We start from the raw sequence: 17,555 nt of genomic DNA, 5'->3' as shown, positions 1-17,555 counted from the left end.
TTTTTCTTTGTCTTTCTTCTTTCCCTTTTCCTTTCCTCTCCCTTCTTGCCTGCTTAAATGCAAAAGGGGAAACATTCCGCCTTTTCTTTTGTTTATAGTTTGTTTTCATAGCTCCTGCCAGAGAAAACAGAGCGTGGTGGGGGGCATGGGGCACCCCCCTCCCCTGCCCATTTTTGCCCTGGATGGCCTCTTGCATCCCTCTGCCAGCAAAAATGAAGCTGGCATCCTGCCCCCCCCTCCAGTTCCATTTTTGCTAGCAGAGGCAGTGCGGGCCGGTCCATTGCTGTTTCCAGATTGGCCCCATGGATCAGATCTAAGCATCCCATGGTCCGGATTCGGCCCACAGGATTTGAGTTTGACACCCCTGTCCTAAGATAATGTTCGTCAAAGTTCAGGAGCCCAGAGAGGGCCTCACCTCCTGCAAAATTGAACAATATTATAAACAAATAGGAATAACGGAATCACCGACTCGGGAGGTCCTCTTCTTGAGCAGGGGAGTGGGACTAGATGACCTCCAAGATCCCTTCCAACTCTGTTATTGTGTTTGCATGCCCAGAATCTCGGAGGTGCTTAGTTAAAAAAAGACAGCAGACCAAGTGGGCTCAGTCCAACAAAACAGTTGTGGTTTTGTCGTCGTTCCTACCATTACGGCCGGTTTTTCTGAATGTGTAAACTGTGATGAAAGTGGCCGGCGTGATACAAAGGTGTCAATCCAACTTCGTTGTTTACACCGAGCCACACTCCTCCGTAGAAAATCTACCCGCCTTTTGTGGTTGATCCTTCAAAGGCGACTCGGTTTTGGCTTTGTCACAAGCACCGGCTGAGGTCCTGTCTCTTTCCTACCTACTTAGTGCATTTTGAAACTGTTTCGTTGCTTTGTTCCTCTCCCCCTCCCCATTTTTTCCCCCTCTCCACGGGGGAAATAAAAATAGCTGCCTTTATCAGCATTGTTTCCTTCTCCGATCATTGTAATCCCGGTGAGATGTTTGTGCCGCGCGCTGCCATGAGCCACAGAAAGTGATCTCGAAAAGAAAGCGCCGGTGGGAGATTGCCTAGATTGGTGGCTACACTCAGCTTTGGACACCTGCCTCTTCATGGACCTTTGCAAGGCGTGGAGACCGTCTAGAGGAGGGGTTTCAAACTCAAACCCGGGGGACCAGATCTGGGCCCACAGGATGCTTAGATCTGGCCTGCGGGGCTGGCCTGGAAACAGTGGCTGCGGTGGCTCTGCGAGTGAAAATGGAGGTCATCGCAGCTGAAAATGGAGCTCAAGAGGTTCGTGCAGCTCTCTCAGGCTCGGTTTTCAGTCGCAGAGGATTACAGGAGGCTGTGGCAGCCGGAAACGGAACTCGGGAGCCGTTTTCACTGGTAGAGCGCTCTGGCCATTAAAGACGCCCCTGACACAAATGACGTCGAGCTGGCCACGCCCATCCTGGCCATGCCAATCCCAGCCCCTCAAGATCAAATACAACCTTGATGCGGCCCTCAATGAAATCGAGTTTGACACCCCTGGTCAATAGCGTGTTGCAACGCAGATGACACCGGACAGATGTTGCCCAAGCATTGCCCGTTTATGAACGGCGGGCCCTGCACGCTTCCTCCCCGGGTAACGTGTGTGCGCACGCGGAACAGGGTTTTGTTTTTTTTCAGCCTGTAAAATTTCACGCCCACAAAAAAGAGCTTGTAGCCTGAGCCAGCCACTTTGCTTCAGGCATGTAAGGATCCTGCTGCTTTTGATCGCAGAGTTCCTTTGAAGGGAAAAAAAGGAAAGGTTTGTCATTATTACCCTTGCTGCGTTTAGAGGAGCGTTCGTCAGCTCCTGTGTCACGCTGGGAGAAAGAGCAGTTAAGCAAATAAGACGTCTCTTGCCTGAACCTGGAGGAAAATGAGCAGCAAGCCAGAACCGATTGACCAGCAAGCTGCTTGAGCAGGAGTGTCAAACTCGATTTCATTGTGGGCCGCGTCAAGGTTGTGTGGGTAGGCATGGCCAGGGTAGGCGTGGCCAGCTCAACGTCACTCATATCCGGGTGCCTGTGTGGCCCGAGCGCTCTGCCAGTGACAACAGGCTCCCGCAGCCAGTCCCCCCATTTCCTGGTGAGGGGGGAACATGCCCCACGCACCTCACATGCACCAATGGCCTCCCGGAGGCCGTTTCAGCAAACCCTAGCTACCCCGCCTCTTCTCTTAGTGGCGGCTGCAAAAAGAACAGCAGGCCCAATGATGGTAGGGCTGGCAAGAGTGCGCCAGAAACAGAGACAGAACCTTCGGCCCTCTCGGGATCAGCTGATCCACGGGCCGCTGGCCGAGCTTAAGGGGTCTCCTGCACCTCAAAATTATCCCTGAAAATAAGGCCAAGTGCTTATTTCAGGAGCCAAAAGAAAATAAGACCTTGTCTTATTTTCGGGGAAACGTGGTACTTTCTCCCACAAAGGTCCCAAGATATTGACCTGACCCGATCCAGAGACTGGCCAAACCCAAATGAAGTTACTTTTATCAAACTGTTGCTTTGGAAACCTCGGTTTTATGTTTATTGGCATAACAGCAGGGGTGAAATCCTCCCGGTTCGGCCCGGTTTGGCCGAACTGGTCAGGACGATTGTCCCTGGTTCTGTGAACCAGTAGTAAAAAAAGTTTCCAAGAATCGTGCGGCTCACAGCTGACGTGCGATCGTGGGAAGCTTCCCCCCCCCAATTTTTAACGCATTTTTTTTCCTGCCGGTTCTGGCAAATAGGCAAGAAAACAATGCTTTAAAAAGCGGAAATAAAGTTTGCCATGCCCACCCAATCACATGACCCCACACCAGTGGTGGGATATAACCGGTATGCCCCAGTACGGGCATACCGGTGCCTGCTGCGAGCACCAGGTACCGTTCCGGTATGGTGCTCTGGAGGGACCACCCTCCCGCCGCTCCTTACCTGTATTTGAGCTGTTTGGAGCTTACGCATGTGTTGCGTACGGCGTCTGTGCAATGCTCCACTGAGCAGCTGGAGCATCACAGGTGTAAGTACGCCTGTGCGCATGGTGCACACATTCATGTGGTGGACACCCGGCCCATGGCACCATACCGGTTGCAACGGGATCCGGAACGCACCACTGCCCCCCCACCACACACACACCAAGCCACACGCACAGAACCAGTGAGCAAAATAATTAGATTTCACCACTGACATGACAGCCAGTATTGTGGGTTGTAATTGATGCTTCTCTGTGTTCTCGCTGTGCCCGGTGGCATGACTGCCACTTGCTCCTCTCTAGGCCCCTCGCTGGTTGGACAAATAAATTTCGTCTAATCCTGGTGATAAATCCTGCCATCTGCCTCGGGTGGGGGATGGAGGGAGAGAGAGAGGAAGCGGCTTTGCTTTGGCCATCCGTCTCCGGAAGGATGGACATTGGCTGCCTGGAAGGGAAAACTGCTTTCTTCTCTCTGATATTTACGCAAGGAGTTTGCTTGAAACGGATTCCAGAAACGCTGTCCAGTCCAGTCACATTTCCAATTAGTCACCGCCGCTCACACTGCCTGCTTTGGTACAGCTATTCTACAGGAAGGATTAAGCCAATGACCACAGTGGCTTTGAAGCCACCGCTCCGGCCATTGGGCTGTGTTGCTCGTTGTTAAGGATCTCCCGCTCAAGGCTCTTTGGCCTGCTGGGCTCCCTTGCGTTTTTACAGATTAACAGGATTAGAAGGGACCTTGTAGGTCATCTAGTCCAACCCCCCCCCTGCCCAAGCAGGAGACGCTACACCATTTCCACAGATGGCAGCCCTGTCTCTTCTTGAAAGCTTCCAGTGATGAAGCTCGCACAACTTTTGAATAACAGAATAATAATAACAACAACAACGTTGGAAGGGACCTTGTAGGTTAGATGATCCCACAACTTCTGAAGGCAACTTCTGTTCCATGGGTGGATTGTTCTCACTGTCAGAAAATGTCTCCCTGTTTCCAGGTTGAATCTCTCCTTGGTCAGTTTCCATCCATTATTCCTTGTCTGGCCTTCAGGTGCTTTGGAAAATAGCTTGACCCCCTTCCTCTCTGTGGCAGCCCCTCAAATATTGGAAGACTGCTGTCATGTCTCCCCTGGTCCTTCTTTTCATCAAACTAGACATTCCCAATTCCAGCAACTGTTCATCGTATGTTTTAATCTCCAGTCTCCTCATCATCCTGGTTGCTCTTCTCTGCGCTCTTTCTAGTGTCTCAATATCTTTTTTTATAGTGTGGTGACCAAAACTGGATGCCGTACTCTAGGTGTGGCCTTACTAAGGCTTTATAGATTAATATTAGTACCTCCCTTGATCTTGATTGTATCCTTCTGTTAATGCAATTTAGGATTGCATTGGGGGGGGGTTGTGTGTGGGTGTGTGTGTCTGTGTGTGGCGTAAAAGGTCTGTAGAGATCCTCAATTATCCAGATGTCCCAAAGCTGCTTTTCAAAAGTCAACTGGACCTTCTTGGTTTCTTCTTTTTTCATTTTTTTTCATGTTTTGCATTTCGTCTAAGAAGCTTCTTCAGCTCACTCAATCTGCTTACATGAAGCCTCTAGTACCCGAACAATCTTGGGGTCGCGTAGCCTCTTGGTTGTCGTAAGTGTGCACAAGATCCTCTTTGTGTCGACTGCTTTAGGACATAATTTCTTGAGCTGTTTAATCTCTTCCTGAGCTGTTTGCCTCCATCTCGAAAAAAACCTCAAACCCCAACAACAGTGTTTGTGTGTTTGTATGTGTAAGTGGAGAAAAGAACCTTGATTAATCTCTCGCTATGACAGCAAAATCCATCATTTTGAAGGTTAGCGTTGTTGGGAATAAAATCAACCAGGTTTTAAGCATTCATTATTGCCCTCCCTCCCTTTTTCTATTTTAAAAAAAGAAGAAGTTGATTAAGTTCTGAAGGAGCAGATTTTGATCTTCAAAGCTACTTATCGCCATCCTTGACCCTTCGATGCTTCCAAATATATTGGTGTCTTGAAATGGGGGTTTCCCTGATGACGTCGTTGTAGAGGCTCTTTACCCCAGAGTTTTTTTTAACCAATAGGCTTGCCTCTGTGCAGATTGTAAAGGCAGGTGACTGCCTTTACAATCTGGTGTGTGTGTGTGTGTGTGTGTGTGTGTGTGTGTGAGAGAGAGAGAGAGAGAGAGAGAGAGAGAAAACGTACTATACCGTATTTTATGGAGTATAAGATGCACCTTTCTACCCCCTAGAAGTGGGTGAAAGTTTAGGTGCATCTTAAAGACTGAATAACTCCCGAACCCTCCACGTGTTGGGTTTTTGCCCTCCCAAAAGCACTCTGCAGTGCTTAGTATGGACCATTTTTGCCGTTGCCTATAAATACGTCTGCGTATGCGCAGAACAGTTAAAAAGATCAAAAAAAGATGTCGCGGTGACCGGGGAAGCGGTTGGGGGGGGCGGGCGTGGTGAGCATGCCGTCCCTACCAGTTTGGAGACCCAGTCGCTATTTCCGCTACCGGTTCCACCAAACTTGTGCGAACTGGTAGGAACCCATTTCTAGTTCACACAGGTTCGGGCGATCCTCTAGCTAGGTTTTTGCCCATTTTGATGAACCCGTAAATGCCACCCCTAGCTGGCCATGCCCACCCCTCCCTGTAGTCTCTACGTGGCCTGTTAATCATGCCAAGTAAGTGCAGGGCCTGCATGGAGGCTCAGGGAGGGGGGAAACAGGCCTACTGGAGGTTCCGGAAGTCTGGAACCAGGCTTCCGAAGACTGGGGAGGGTGAAAAACGCTTCCCCCCCCCCCGCCATGATATAGGAGGCCAACCAGGCAGCAAACTCGCTGCAATTTTTGAAGCCCACCCCTGGAACAGGGCTCCCCAACCCCATGGACTGGCATTGAGCTAGTGCTTTGGAGAACACTCCTATCATGTCTCCCCTGGTCCTTCTTTTCATTAAACTAGCCATGCCCAGTTCCTTCAACTGTTCTCATCTGTTTTAGCCTCCAGTCCCCTAACGTCGTCGTCGGCTAACGTGGCTTTTCTCTTTTGTTTCTCTCCTTCTCCAGGGCCTTTTTTTAAAACACTGGGGTTGCCGGCGCGGTCCAATTTTTCCTGGAGTGGAGTGCGAAATTCAGAAGACTGAAGCCCAGGCTGACTGTCTACCTTTCACGGAGGCCGAGCCGTGAGAGGACGGAAGAAGGCACCTGGCGCATCATGACAGCGGACAAAGAGAAGGACAAAGAGAAAGAGAAGGACAGGGATCGGGACAAACGGACAAGGGGGGGAGCGAGAACTCGCGGCCCCGCCGGAGCTGCACCCTGGAAGGCGGCGCCAAGAACTACGCCGAGAGCGACCACAGCGAGACGAGGACAATGACAACAACAGCGCCACCACCGAGGAGTCCACCAAGAAGAACAAGAAGCCGCCCAAGAAGAATTCGCGCTATGAGAGGACCGACAGCGGGGAGATCACCTCCTTCATCACCGAGGACGATGTCGTCTACCGGCCCGGAGGTGAGAGAGAGAGAGCCTCGGCTCATAGCACATTTTTTTTTTTGTGTGTGTTGCCTGTGTGTATATGTGAGTCCCCAACCACGGAGCTCACAACTTCTTACACTCTCAAAGGTTTTTCACAAGGCAACTGGACTTTTTCTTCCTTTGAAGAAGAGGTTTCACTTCTCATACAAGAAGTTTCATCGTTCTGGCAAAATGAAGAACCGATGAAGATTTCTGGATGAGAAGCAAAATTCTTCTTCCTTTTCCTCCTCCTCCTCCTCCTCCTCCTCCTCCTCCTCCTCCTCCTTCTTGTTGTTGTTGTTCTCCTCCTCCTCCTCCTCCTATTTCTTCTCCTCCTCCTCCTCCCTCTCTTTCCTATTTCTTCTTCTTCTCCTCCTCCTCCTCCCTCCCTTCTTACTGTTCTTCATTCTTCCTGTTCTTCCTCCTCGTCCTCTTTTCCTACTCTTGCTCTTCCTCCTCCTCTCTTGTTTTTCCTCCTCCTCTTCAAAAGAACAGTCCACTTGCCTTTTGGAAAAGCACCTTAGAGACAACCACCACCTGGGTGACTGAGAATCTCCACAGGCACTTGTTCTACAAGTAGTCCTCAACTTACAAGAGTTCATTTAGTGACCATTCGAGGTCAGAACGGCATTGAAAGAAAGTGACTTACAACCTTTTTTTCACACTCGCAACCATTGCCTCATCCCCATGGTCCATGATTTGAAATTCAGACGTTTGGCAACTCATGTTTATGCCAGTCGCGGGGGGGAGGGAGGGGGGAGGAGATGGTGGTCATGCGATCCTCTTTTGCGACCTAGTGACTACCAAAACCAATGGGGAAATGACTACCGGACTCACTTAACAACTGCAGTGGTTTGGTTAAAAGCCGTGGGAGAAAAAAGCTGTCAAACCAAACGCATCTCACTTAACCGCGTCCGCCATAACATAGTCGCAAGGCCTACTGTATATTTGGCACCGAGTACTGAAATTGGAGCGTGAGCATGCCCACCGGAGCGCTGGAATTTGGAAGAAAACAGCCGGCCGGTATGCATGCCCGCGCCGGCCAGGTGCCGTCACGGGTATGGTGCAATATTAATGCAGTATCAAGGGGTTTTCAATTCAGTTGTGTAGAATGCGGAGGATGTGTGCTTTTGTTTCATTTTTATAGGTTTCTTATGTATGATGTGCGCTGAAGATGGCATTTCATTCCGTGGTACGAGGGCCATGACAATAAAGTAAACTCAACCAAGCCAAGAACTATTTTAGGCTGGCATGCTGATCTGTACCTGGAGACAAGCTAACCATGAATGGCGGTCAGCCTCTTAAGTGTGGCTAAGAGAGTAGAGTGGGCGATACACTTGAATCACCACCCGTGCTGTTTTGTCGTTGTGATTTTAAGGGGCGCTTCAGTCGTAGAAGGTGCTCCCGAGATCCGTTCGCCAGGCCAGAACTAAAATGTGGCTTTTTCCAGGAAACGTTAGGTTGATATTTTAATAGCATTTCCAGAGTAATCGGTTGAATTTTTTTTAATTATTATTATTATTTCTGCATTGAGAGGTGCGGGTGATATGTCTTGCCAGGATTATTTGCCGTTTCCTTCCCTGCTGGCTGCTTTTGGGTTTAGTTCTGATAAAGAAATAGATATGAAAGGTTCTTGGCTGACACCGGCAGCCAAGCGTGTGGCTGTTTACATGCCTCAGTACATACATATCAATCTGGCTCTTCCCTTCTGGGACGAGCGGCATCACGCGAAGAGGGAGAGAGTAAGACGTTGCAAGGAAAGGAAAGCAAGAGGGTTAGAAAAGAGAGACAGAAAATCTCACACAAGTGAATTTATGCCGGTGCTCTTCCCTTTCTTTCTCTCCCTGTATCTTTGCTTCCATCCTTGTGGCCCACAAGCGGCCAGCGGAGCTGGCGGCAGACTCGGACAGTGAGGGGGTTGGGGAGAAACATGGGCCGGTCCTGGAGTCTGGAGAAGGCTCTGAGGAGGGCTCTGTGTCAGAGGCAGAGAGGGGGCCAGGGCTGTCTGACAGTTATCAGTTGCCTTCGGAGTCAGACATCAGTGAGGCAGAAGAACAGCTGGAGCCTGTTCCCAGTGTGCGTATGCACAGAGCTGCCAGGAGAAGGAAACAGTTAAGGAACAAGAGCCGATTCGGGAGTAAAGCCACAGGTAGACTGTGAATGGCCCCTCCCAGAGGGAATAAAAGAGGAGCGAAAGGGGAGTGGAGTTTGCAGGAGGGAATTCGTTCAATTCATTAGGGTTGAAAATCCGTTCCCTGACTTCTTGCCAAGTAATTGCTGCTACAGCATGACATTTGGAAGATATCTGTCTGGCAGCTCTCCAAGCCTGATAAAGGTCTGTAGTTGTGAAATCTCTTGAAAGACTGTTGGCCGGGACTTGGCTGGAGAGGAATTCCCTTTAAGCTAAATAAAAAGAGGTTATATCAGGACGAGGAGTCGGCTTCATGATCTTGGGAAGCCTCGGTCAGAACACCATCCTGCCCCTTTCACCGATCATCAAAGCCTTATCAAAGACAGAATAAGTTCTCTACTTGCAACCATTCCTCTAGTGACCATTTCAAGTTAGAAGGGCACTGGGGAAAAAACAGATTTATGACCATTTTTCACACTTAGGACTTTTGCAGCATCTCCACAGTCCCTTGATCAAAATCCTGACACTTCGCAATTGGCATGTGTTCGTGACGGTCGCGGGGTCCCGTGGTTGCCGCAACCTGGGCCAGGTTTCTAGTCCTCAACCTTGCAAAGAGAAAAAAAAACCCATGAAACCCCAAAAATACCTAGCCATCAATCAGGTTTCTAAATCCTCAAGATGGCAAAAAAGTATGACCTAATAATACTCAAGTTTTATTTGTTTCGATGAGTTGGGGGGGGGAACCAGAAGGATTGTTCAGGGGGCGAAAACACTGCAGAGTTCTCCTTCTCGGGTCACGATCCCCGTGAGAACGACAAGGAGCTGTTTGTGTTCTCAGCAGCGTTGCCGTAATCACTTTGCAATCAACCGGCGAGCGGTTTGCTTTTGTTGGCATGAAGGAAGCTGACCTCCACGGGGAAGAGAGAGGCGGTGGGCTGCAAGCATAGCCTGTGTTTGTCGGAAAGGGGAATAGCCTGCCTTGCAGAGTGACAGGTGCCTGAAGCAAGCCAGACGTTCTCGTTCTCCCGTGTTCTTGTGTGGGTTGCCTTTCATGGATCTTGTGTTATCCGGCACAGCTTCGCTACAGGCCTTGTTTTAACTTCATAAGAGGCCTGGGGATGTCTCCCTCCCTTGTTCTCCCGTATGTTTTAAACTTTGCTAGCCTCTTTTATGTGCTTGAATAGAAAAAACAGACCATCGGCTGATTGGGTGTATAATGGCTTGATTGAGACGTGGCAAAGACCTTCGTGCAGTGCTGTTGGAGCAAACGTTATCTCTAAATAGCTCTGCTTGTTCTGCCTCGATTAAGATCCTTCTGACTTCCCACAATCTGTCCCATCACCTGGTGTAAAAAAGAGGATGAATTGGCTCCCGTGTTGAGCGGAGGTACATTCGTTCCTTCTCTGGTTCACAGTGGCATTTAAAATGACCTGTCTCTGCACGCAGGCGGAGTGTCCCAGTGGCCAATCAGAAACATAGATATGATCACATGTCATGGAACTACACTTCCCATAAGCAGTCTCTGCCTACATTTCCCGGGAGGTAGTTTCTTAAAGGAGACGTCTCTTAATGTAGACTAGAACAGTGTTTCTCAACCTTGGCCACTTGAAGATGTCTGGACTTCAACTCCCAGAATTCCCCAGCCAGCGAATGCTGGCTGGGGAATTCTGGGAGTTGAAGTCCAGACATCTTCAAGTGGCCAAGGTTGAGAAACACTGGACTAGAAGACCTCTAAGGTCCTTTCGAGCTCTGTTATTCTGATTGGTTGATTTGGAAAAAGAGCATCCCAGAGAAGGGGGATGTTCAGTTTGGTTACTCTCTCTGCCTTTGCTAAAGATATACCGTGTTTCTCCAAAAAGAAAGCTGGGTCTTATTTTCTTTTGAACACCCCGCCCCCCCCCCCAAAAAAAACACTAGGTCTTCTTTTTGGAGGGTTCTTAATTATTGACTCGCCTACTGTTGGTGGCAACAACAGTCTCGGCCAGCAGGAGCCCTCCGGATCGATCCAGAGTGCTCTTATCGGCTGCAGATGCCTTCCAGCGGCATCTCAAGTCGAAATGGAGGCCAGGACTATGCGTGCGAGTGGTGCCCAGTGGCCGCAGAAGGAGGCAAGGCAGGTGTCGGGGTGTGCGAGGTGCCCTCACACACTCCGAAAGATGCCCTAATTAATTCATGAGCCTCGAGCCAAGTTTCAAAAGAACTCCAGTTCATTTATTAGGAACACCATTTCGGCAATAACCCACTGCAGTTAGATCTGACCTCATTTTAACTATGGCTGAACTTTACCTCTGTTTCCTTCCTTCCCTCGGTCTGTGCCATAAATCCTCACCCTGGCAACTTTATGAGTTGACAGAAGGCCTGGTAAGAAGGGCAGCTTCATTCCCCCCCCCCCATCCCCACCCTCGCTTATTTTTTTACCTGTGTGCCTCACCCCCCCCCTGTACCCCGGGATGGGTGGTGTCTTAATTAGGGCTAATTTTCTGGTTGGGGCTTAATTTGATTGCATGCGCTCAAAACGTGATAGGGCTTCTTTTAAGGTGCTCGTCTTTTTGGAGAAACACCGTGTGTGGGTGTGCGGGCGTGCGCTTGCCTGGCTGCTTAGCGAAATTTAGCTGCTCTGCTCGCAGGGCTGCTGTGTCCTTTGCTTGTCCTTGTTTTGGATTTCGCTGATGGTTGATAAATCAAATCTGCGGGACTTGCTGCTCACCTCAGTGTTGCCAAGGATCCTCTACTCCCCACCTCCTCCGTTACCACCGTAACCCCACATCATCACAACTTCCTGGTGGTTTTTTACTTGTTGTCTTCCTTGCAAACTCCAGACTCGGGTCTGGTCCAGGCGGAGGGAAGAGCACCATCCACAGAGTGCCGTTAAAGGCAGCGGGTCGCCTTCCGGAGTGCGTCTAGTCAAGGCGATGGTTTTCCCAGTTGCTATGGATGGCTGTGAAGGTTGGACCCACAAGGAAGGCCAAAGAATGGAGGCCTTTGAACTCTGGTGCTGGAGAAGAAGACTCCTGCATTGAGTCCCTTGGACTGCAAGGCCATCCAACCGGTCAGTCCTAGAGGAGATCAGCCCTGGCTGCTCTTTAGAAGGCCGGATTCTGAAGAGGAAACTCAAATCCTTTGGCCACCTAATGAGAAGGAAGAAGGACTCCCTGGAGAAGAGCCTCATGCTGGGAACGATGGAGGGCAAAAGAAGAAGGGGACGGCAGAGAAGGAGGTGGCTGGATGGAGTCACCCAAGCAGTTGGCATGACTTCAATGGACTCCAGAGGATGGTAGAGGACAGGAAGGTCTGGAGGAATCTTGTCCATGGGGATCGCGAAGGATCGGACACGACTTCACAACTAACAACAACAGCAAATTCCTAATATTTTTCTCCCCAAAGGATTGTGGAGGACAGGGGAGTCACGCACACCCCAATCGATGTCCTGGATCGAGTCTAAGGCTGACTTGACACCTCTCTTTATCTCTGGAAGCTCAGAAATAGGACACTCTCATTTGTGTTTTTGCCGTGATGATCCAGAACCGTTTAAAAGGATCTCAGCGGATTAAAAAGATTTAATCCAGGAAGGCCTTCGTGGCAGAAAGACAAATAGGAATCAAAGCTGGGGCTGCAGAGGATGCTGGTTTTGGCAAACAAGAATGTAGGAAGGGCTCCACCCCCCACTGCGAAGATTTTTTTAAAAAGTCTGCCACCGGATTATTTAATTACCAAATGGTTGCATTTCCTGGATTTCAGAGAGCTGAATTTTTTTTTTAAATCCCTTTTCTTTAATTAATCAGAACAATTAACCAGTGGAACGACTTGCCTCCAGAAGTTGTGAATGCTCCAACACTGGACATTTTTAAGAAGAAGTTGGGCAACCACTTGTTTCAAATAGGGTTTCCTGCCTGAACAGGGGGTTGGACTAGAAGACCTCCAAGGTCCCTTCCAACTCTGTTATTCTGTTAAACCTGCCTTTATTGCAATGCTGGGAAGGAGATGATGTCTAAATGTAGTTTTGGCTGCTTCTGCAGGCAGGCAGGTGGCGAGGTTTCCTTTCTCATTTAGCAGCTGGCCTAGGGCGCTTTGGGGCGAGCCGACCGGGCCCTTCAAAGCATTGTTCCTTCTTCCAAGCCTTTTTTGGTATGCTGCTTCTCTTTCTTTGGCTTTACGGCGTGAAGCAATTAATGCATTTTTGAAGATCCCTTTGCTTCCAAAACCTGCAGAGCCAGTGACCTAAAACCGTGGCTCCCATGCACAATTACCATCTTCCTCGATTTGTCTTCATTTCACAATTGGTCGAGACGCTCACCGTTCCCAATCAGTGTGACCGCTGGGCCAAAATTCATAGAAACGCTCACAGAAAATGATAAGCTAAAGCTGGAGAGGATTTATTTTCATGTCTGTGCACACAGTGCCACCCTGTCGTTTCCTGCTTGACTCCTGTTGGATTCTTTTAATTCCCCCCAGGAATTAAAAGATCAACATTGTCCCTTAAAGCAACGGTCACCAACTGGTAGTCTGTGAGAAAATTTTGGGGGTCCGCAGAAAAATTATTTGCATTTTTTACATTGCACTAAATCAGGGGGTCCTCAAATTACGGCCCCTGGGACGGATACGTGCAATGAACGCTTGTGTTGCTGCAGAGAGTCTCCCCCTTCGTGGTCTTTTTGTGAGGGTCGGAGGGGGTCAGAAATCCCAACTTGGAGTCTGCTTCAGCCTCCTGGTGGGGGGCTTTGGGCGAAGGCTGGAGAGAAGCACCGCTGGTGGAGAAGAGCCGGAGGGCCTCGTTCCAGTGGGACTGCATCATAGCCTGGAACTGGCTGACCATCTCAGCCCACTGAGCCTCCAGGCACCGGTACCTGGCCTTGCACTCCCGCAGGTCTTCCCTCTGCTTGGAAAGCCTATGCTCCTAGTCCTCAGTGAGGCGCTTCTGCTGAGCCTCCTCGGTCAGATCCAATTTGAACTGAGCTGTTTTGCCAACTCTTTCTCCTGGTGGCTGCTTAGCTCCAGCAACTGCTTCCTGTGGGGGCCCTAAGGAGCCCCGGCGGGCAGGCGAGGAGAGTCGAGTAGAGGCTGGCAAGGTGGCCCACGATGTGAGTGACATTGAGTTGGCCACACCCACCCAGTCACATGACCACTTAGCCACGCCCACCCAGCTACTCATTAGGAAGATCATATTAGTGGTCTGTGGGATTTAAAATTATGAATTTAGTGGTCCCTGAGGTCCGAAAGGTTGGTGACCCCTGCCTTAAAGTACCTTCTGGCACCTTTTAAAATTCTCGCCCAAAAATGGGTGTGTATTTGTGTGTGTGTATGTGTATGAAATAGCACTGTAGCACACACCACTTTGAAGCAACAAGCTTTAAATTCCTAGCATTCCCCCCCCCCCCATTTTCCTTCCCCTTCCTCCTCCCTTTTCCTAGTCAGAATCTAACCTCATAAATCCCCGGGGAGCTTGGTCTTTTAATAGTGATGCCTTCATCCTAAATCCCCCTGCAGCTGGGTCTTTAACAGCGATGTCGTCCGTGGGAAAGGATACATCTGGATACAGGTTTCCCCATCTTGTAATGGAGGCATTGCTCTTAATTTAATCTTGATTTCTCGGGTCATACTCAACCACTTAAAAGGCACGATGGCTCAGTGGTTACAGAAAGCTGACAGTCCAGGTTCGAGACCCAAGCGCCGCATGACTGGGTGAGCTCCCGTCCTTGCCTGAACTCCTGCCCACCCAGCAGTTCGAAAGCATGCAAGTGTGAGTAGATTAATAGGTATCACTAGAGTGGGAAGCTAACAGCATTAAGTGAGCCTTTGGGCTACATAGCCATGACATGACCGCGGAAAATATCTCCAAACAACCCTGGCTGGCTCTGTTAGCCAAGAAAGGGAAATTATTATCGTGCCTTAAGAGTCAGACATGATTGGACAAGGGAAACCTTTTCCTATTTCCTTAACTAGTGCAAGTAAATGAATGCTTGCCTTTAAAAAAATTGAAACGGGAGACAGCCAAGTTAAAATCGGCCTCTTCCTGTTGACTGTGCCGTCTTTTTCTAACCAAACAGCTTTTTAAATTGGTGGTCCTCAGGTTCCCCCTCGCACCTATGTGCTAGTCGTTCCCAACTCTAGGGGGCGGTGCTCATCTCCGTTTCAAAGCTGAAAAGCCAGCGCTGTCCGAAGACGTCTCCGTGGTCATGTGACCGGCGTGACTCAACGCTGAAGGCGCACGGAATGCTGTTCCTTTCCCACCAAAGATGGTTCCTATTTTTCTACTTGCATTTTTTTACGTGCTTTCGAACAGCTAGGTTGGCAGAAGCTGAGACAAGTCACGGGAGCTCACTCCGTTACGCGGCGCTAGGGATTCGAACCGCCGAACTTTCTGATCCTCAAGCCACCGCAACTTTTCCTTGTCTCCCAAGTTCTTGTGGGTTCTTTTTTTTATTGTGGCTCCAATCTCCCACCCCCACCCGAGGCAAGCCTTTTTCTGCCAAATCATCTTTAGAAATGGATGGGAAAAAGCTCGGGGAGAACAAAGATGGGATGGAAGAGATGTTGTCCCCTGCCAAGCTCCAGGAGAGAAGCGGTGTTATTTTTCCCAACTCCCTGGCCCAGAGAAAAGCTGGGTTTAAGGCACCCTCCTTGCCAGTTGAGAAAGGCCCTTGACTCCAAAGTTGAAGTGGCTTTTGGAAGGCTTAAGTGGCCGCGCCATTGGAAAACGGAGCAAGCCGGAATTTGTTAAGAGATTCTTTATGTGACAGACAGCCAGGATCGAGCCACAATTCTTCCTGAATGTACAAAAACAGTGCAGGGTTGCTTCCTGCCCCTCTGATCGCACTCAGCCTCCCGGGGAGGTGTGGGAGTTTTCCCCGGAAGGGCTTTTGAACTTGGGCAAACTTTGAGAATTCTCCCAAGTCTGCAGACATCTCCCGCAGGATGAGCTCATGCTGGCTCGGAGAGGAATCCACTCCCGAGAAATGGGTTTGTCGGTTTCAGCCACTCGTCTTGGCCTCCGACTCCTACAATTCCTCAACCAGGGTTCCAATAAACACCCCCAACGAAAGAGGCCTCCGAGGGTTGAGGTTCCTCAAAGTTCCAATTTTATTAGAAGTGTCGCATTGGCACATCTGGGAAAACCTGAATCTGAACGCTTCCAGGTTTCCCCCACCCAAAAGAAAGTCCACGTTCCTGCCCAGCACCCACATGTCCATCGTATGGTCCAACCAGGCACCGTCCAAAGCTGGAGATGCCTCCCAGTCACACCACCCAGGTGCGGGGCAAGACGTCCTTGACTCTCTGAGAAAGGAATGTCATTTTGACTATATCTCTCTCATACTCCACATAATCCCCCCACCCAATTTCCCACAGCATTAAATGTGGCAGGGCTGAAGGCCCAATGCAAAAGATGGCTTCTACTCAAAATTTCTGCTACCGGCTCTCCAAACTACTCAAAATTTCTGCTACTGGTTCTCTGAACTACTCAAAATTTCCACTACTGGGTCTCCGAATTGCTCAAAATTTCTGCTACTGGTTCTCTGAACTACTCAAAATTTCCACTACTGGGTCTCCGAATTGCTCAAAATTTCTGCTACTGGTTCTCTGAACTACTCAAAATTTCCACTACTGGGTCTCCGAATTGCTCAAAATTTCTGCTACTGGTTTCCGAACTATTCAAAATTTCCGCTACCGATTCTCTGAACGACTCAAATTTCCACTACTGGTTACCCGAAGTACTCAAAATTTCCACTATTGGTTCTCCGAACTACTCAAAATTTCTGCTACTGGTTTCCAAACTACTCAAAATTTCCGCTACTGGTTCTCCAAACTACTCAAAATTTCCACTACTGGTTTCCAAACTGCTCAAAATTTCCGCTACCGTTCTCCAAACTACTCAAAATTTCCGCTACTTGTTCTCCAAACTACTCAAAATTTCCACTACTGGTTTCCAAACTGCTCAAATTTCCTACTGGTTCTCCAAACTACTCAAAATTTCCGCTACTTGTTCTCCAAACTACTCAAAATTTCCACTACTGGTTTCCAACTGCTCAAATTTCCACTACTGGTTCTCCAAACTACTCAAAATTTCCGCTACTGGAATTTCTGTTACTGGTTTTCTGGGCTACTCAAAATTTCTGCTACGGTTCTCCAAACTACTGGAAATTTCCGCTACTGGAATTTCCACTACTGGTTCTTGAACTACTCAAAATTTCCACTACTGGTTCTCCAAACTACTCCAAATCTTTGCTACCGGTTCGTGAGAACCTCCTGGATTTCACCCCTGGGTTTGATTCCCCCCCTTCCTCACACCTTTCTGGCGCATTCCCGCTTCACCCCTTTGCATCGCACAGAACGACTATAAAGGCTTTGCAATTTTGTCACCTCATCTTATTTTTGGGGAGAGGGGGAGTTTGCATTGTGTCTAACCCCCCCTCCCTCCATTAAACGTTTCCCTGCCTGGCATCAGTTGGATTACCTGCGAACGCAACACGACACACAGAAGGCGTTCGGGTTGCTCTTTATCTCTCTTATGGTATTTCCCCCTCCCCTTCTCATCTCTCTCTCTCTCTCTCTCTCTAGCACATTTGCATCCTGGCTGAGGAAGGCGAGCCAGATTCTTTATTTTATTTTATTTACCCAGTGCTAATTGGGCTGAGATCTCCCAGGGTGCCGTTAGAAAAACCCTCTGCCCTTTTGCTTAGGCAAGCAAGCCTTTGCAATCCGAAGCACCGCTTCCGCCGGCTCAATTAATTGTTAATGTTCCCTTTATAATAATTATACATCGATGCTGCTTTTCCTCGCGCCGTCCCTGCCGAGGAGGAGGAGGAGGAGGTGGAGGCTCCCCCCAATTCCCCCATCTGCCCTTTGATGGCTGTAGTTGTTTGTGCAAAAAAAAAAAACCAGGAAAGGGGAAAAAAGAGAAGGGGGGGGAAGAGACGCTTTTGAAAAGAAAACCCCCCCCCCAATGAATAGAGCAAATGGGAAGTGTCCCATT

General features: G+C 49.3%; 1 protein-coding gene across 1 annotated transcript in view; it reads left to right on the top strand.

Annotated features, from left to right (window-relative positions):
• Positions 1-17,555, top strand: part of RERE (arginine-glutamic acid dipeptide repeats) — a 261,457-nt gene that overhangs the window by 105,202 nt on the left and 138,700 nt on the right. The window contains 3 exon segments of the mRNA XM_032231523.1: positions 6,007-6,209; positions 6,212-6,298; positions 6,301-6,453. Of these exon segments, the coding sequence (XP_032087414.1) occupies positions 6,155-6,209; positions 6,212-6,298; positions 6,301-6,453 (295 nt within the window). The 5' untranslated portion in view covers positions 6,007-6,154.

This window comes from Thamnophis elegans, chromosome 15 (assembly GCF_009769535.1).
Source record: "Thamnophis elegans isolate rThaEle1 chromosome 15, rThaEle1.pri, whole genome shotgun sequence".
In the NCBI taxonomy this organism is placed as follows: Eukaryota; Metazoa; Chordata; class Lepidosauria; order Squamata; family Colubridae; genus Thamnophis; species Thamnophis elegans.
This window is presented reverse-complemented; position numbering and strand designations above follow the sequence as displayed.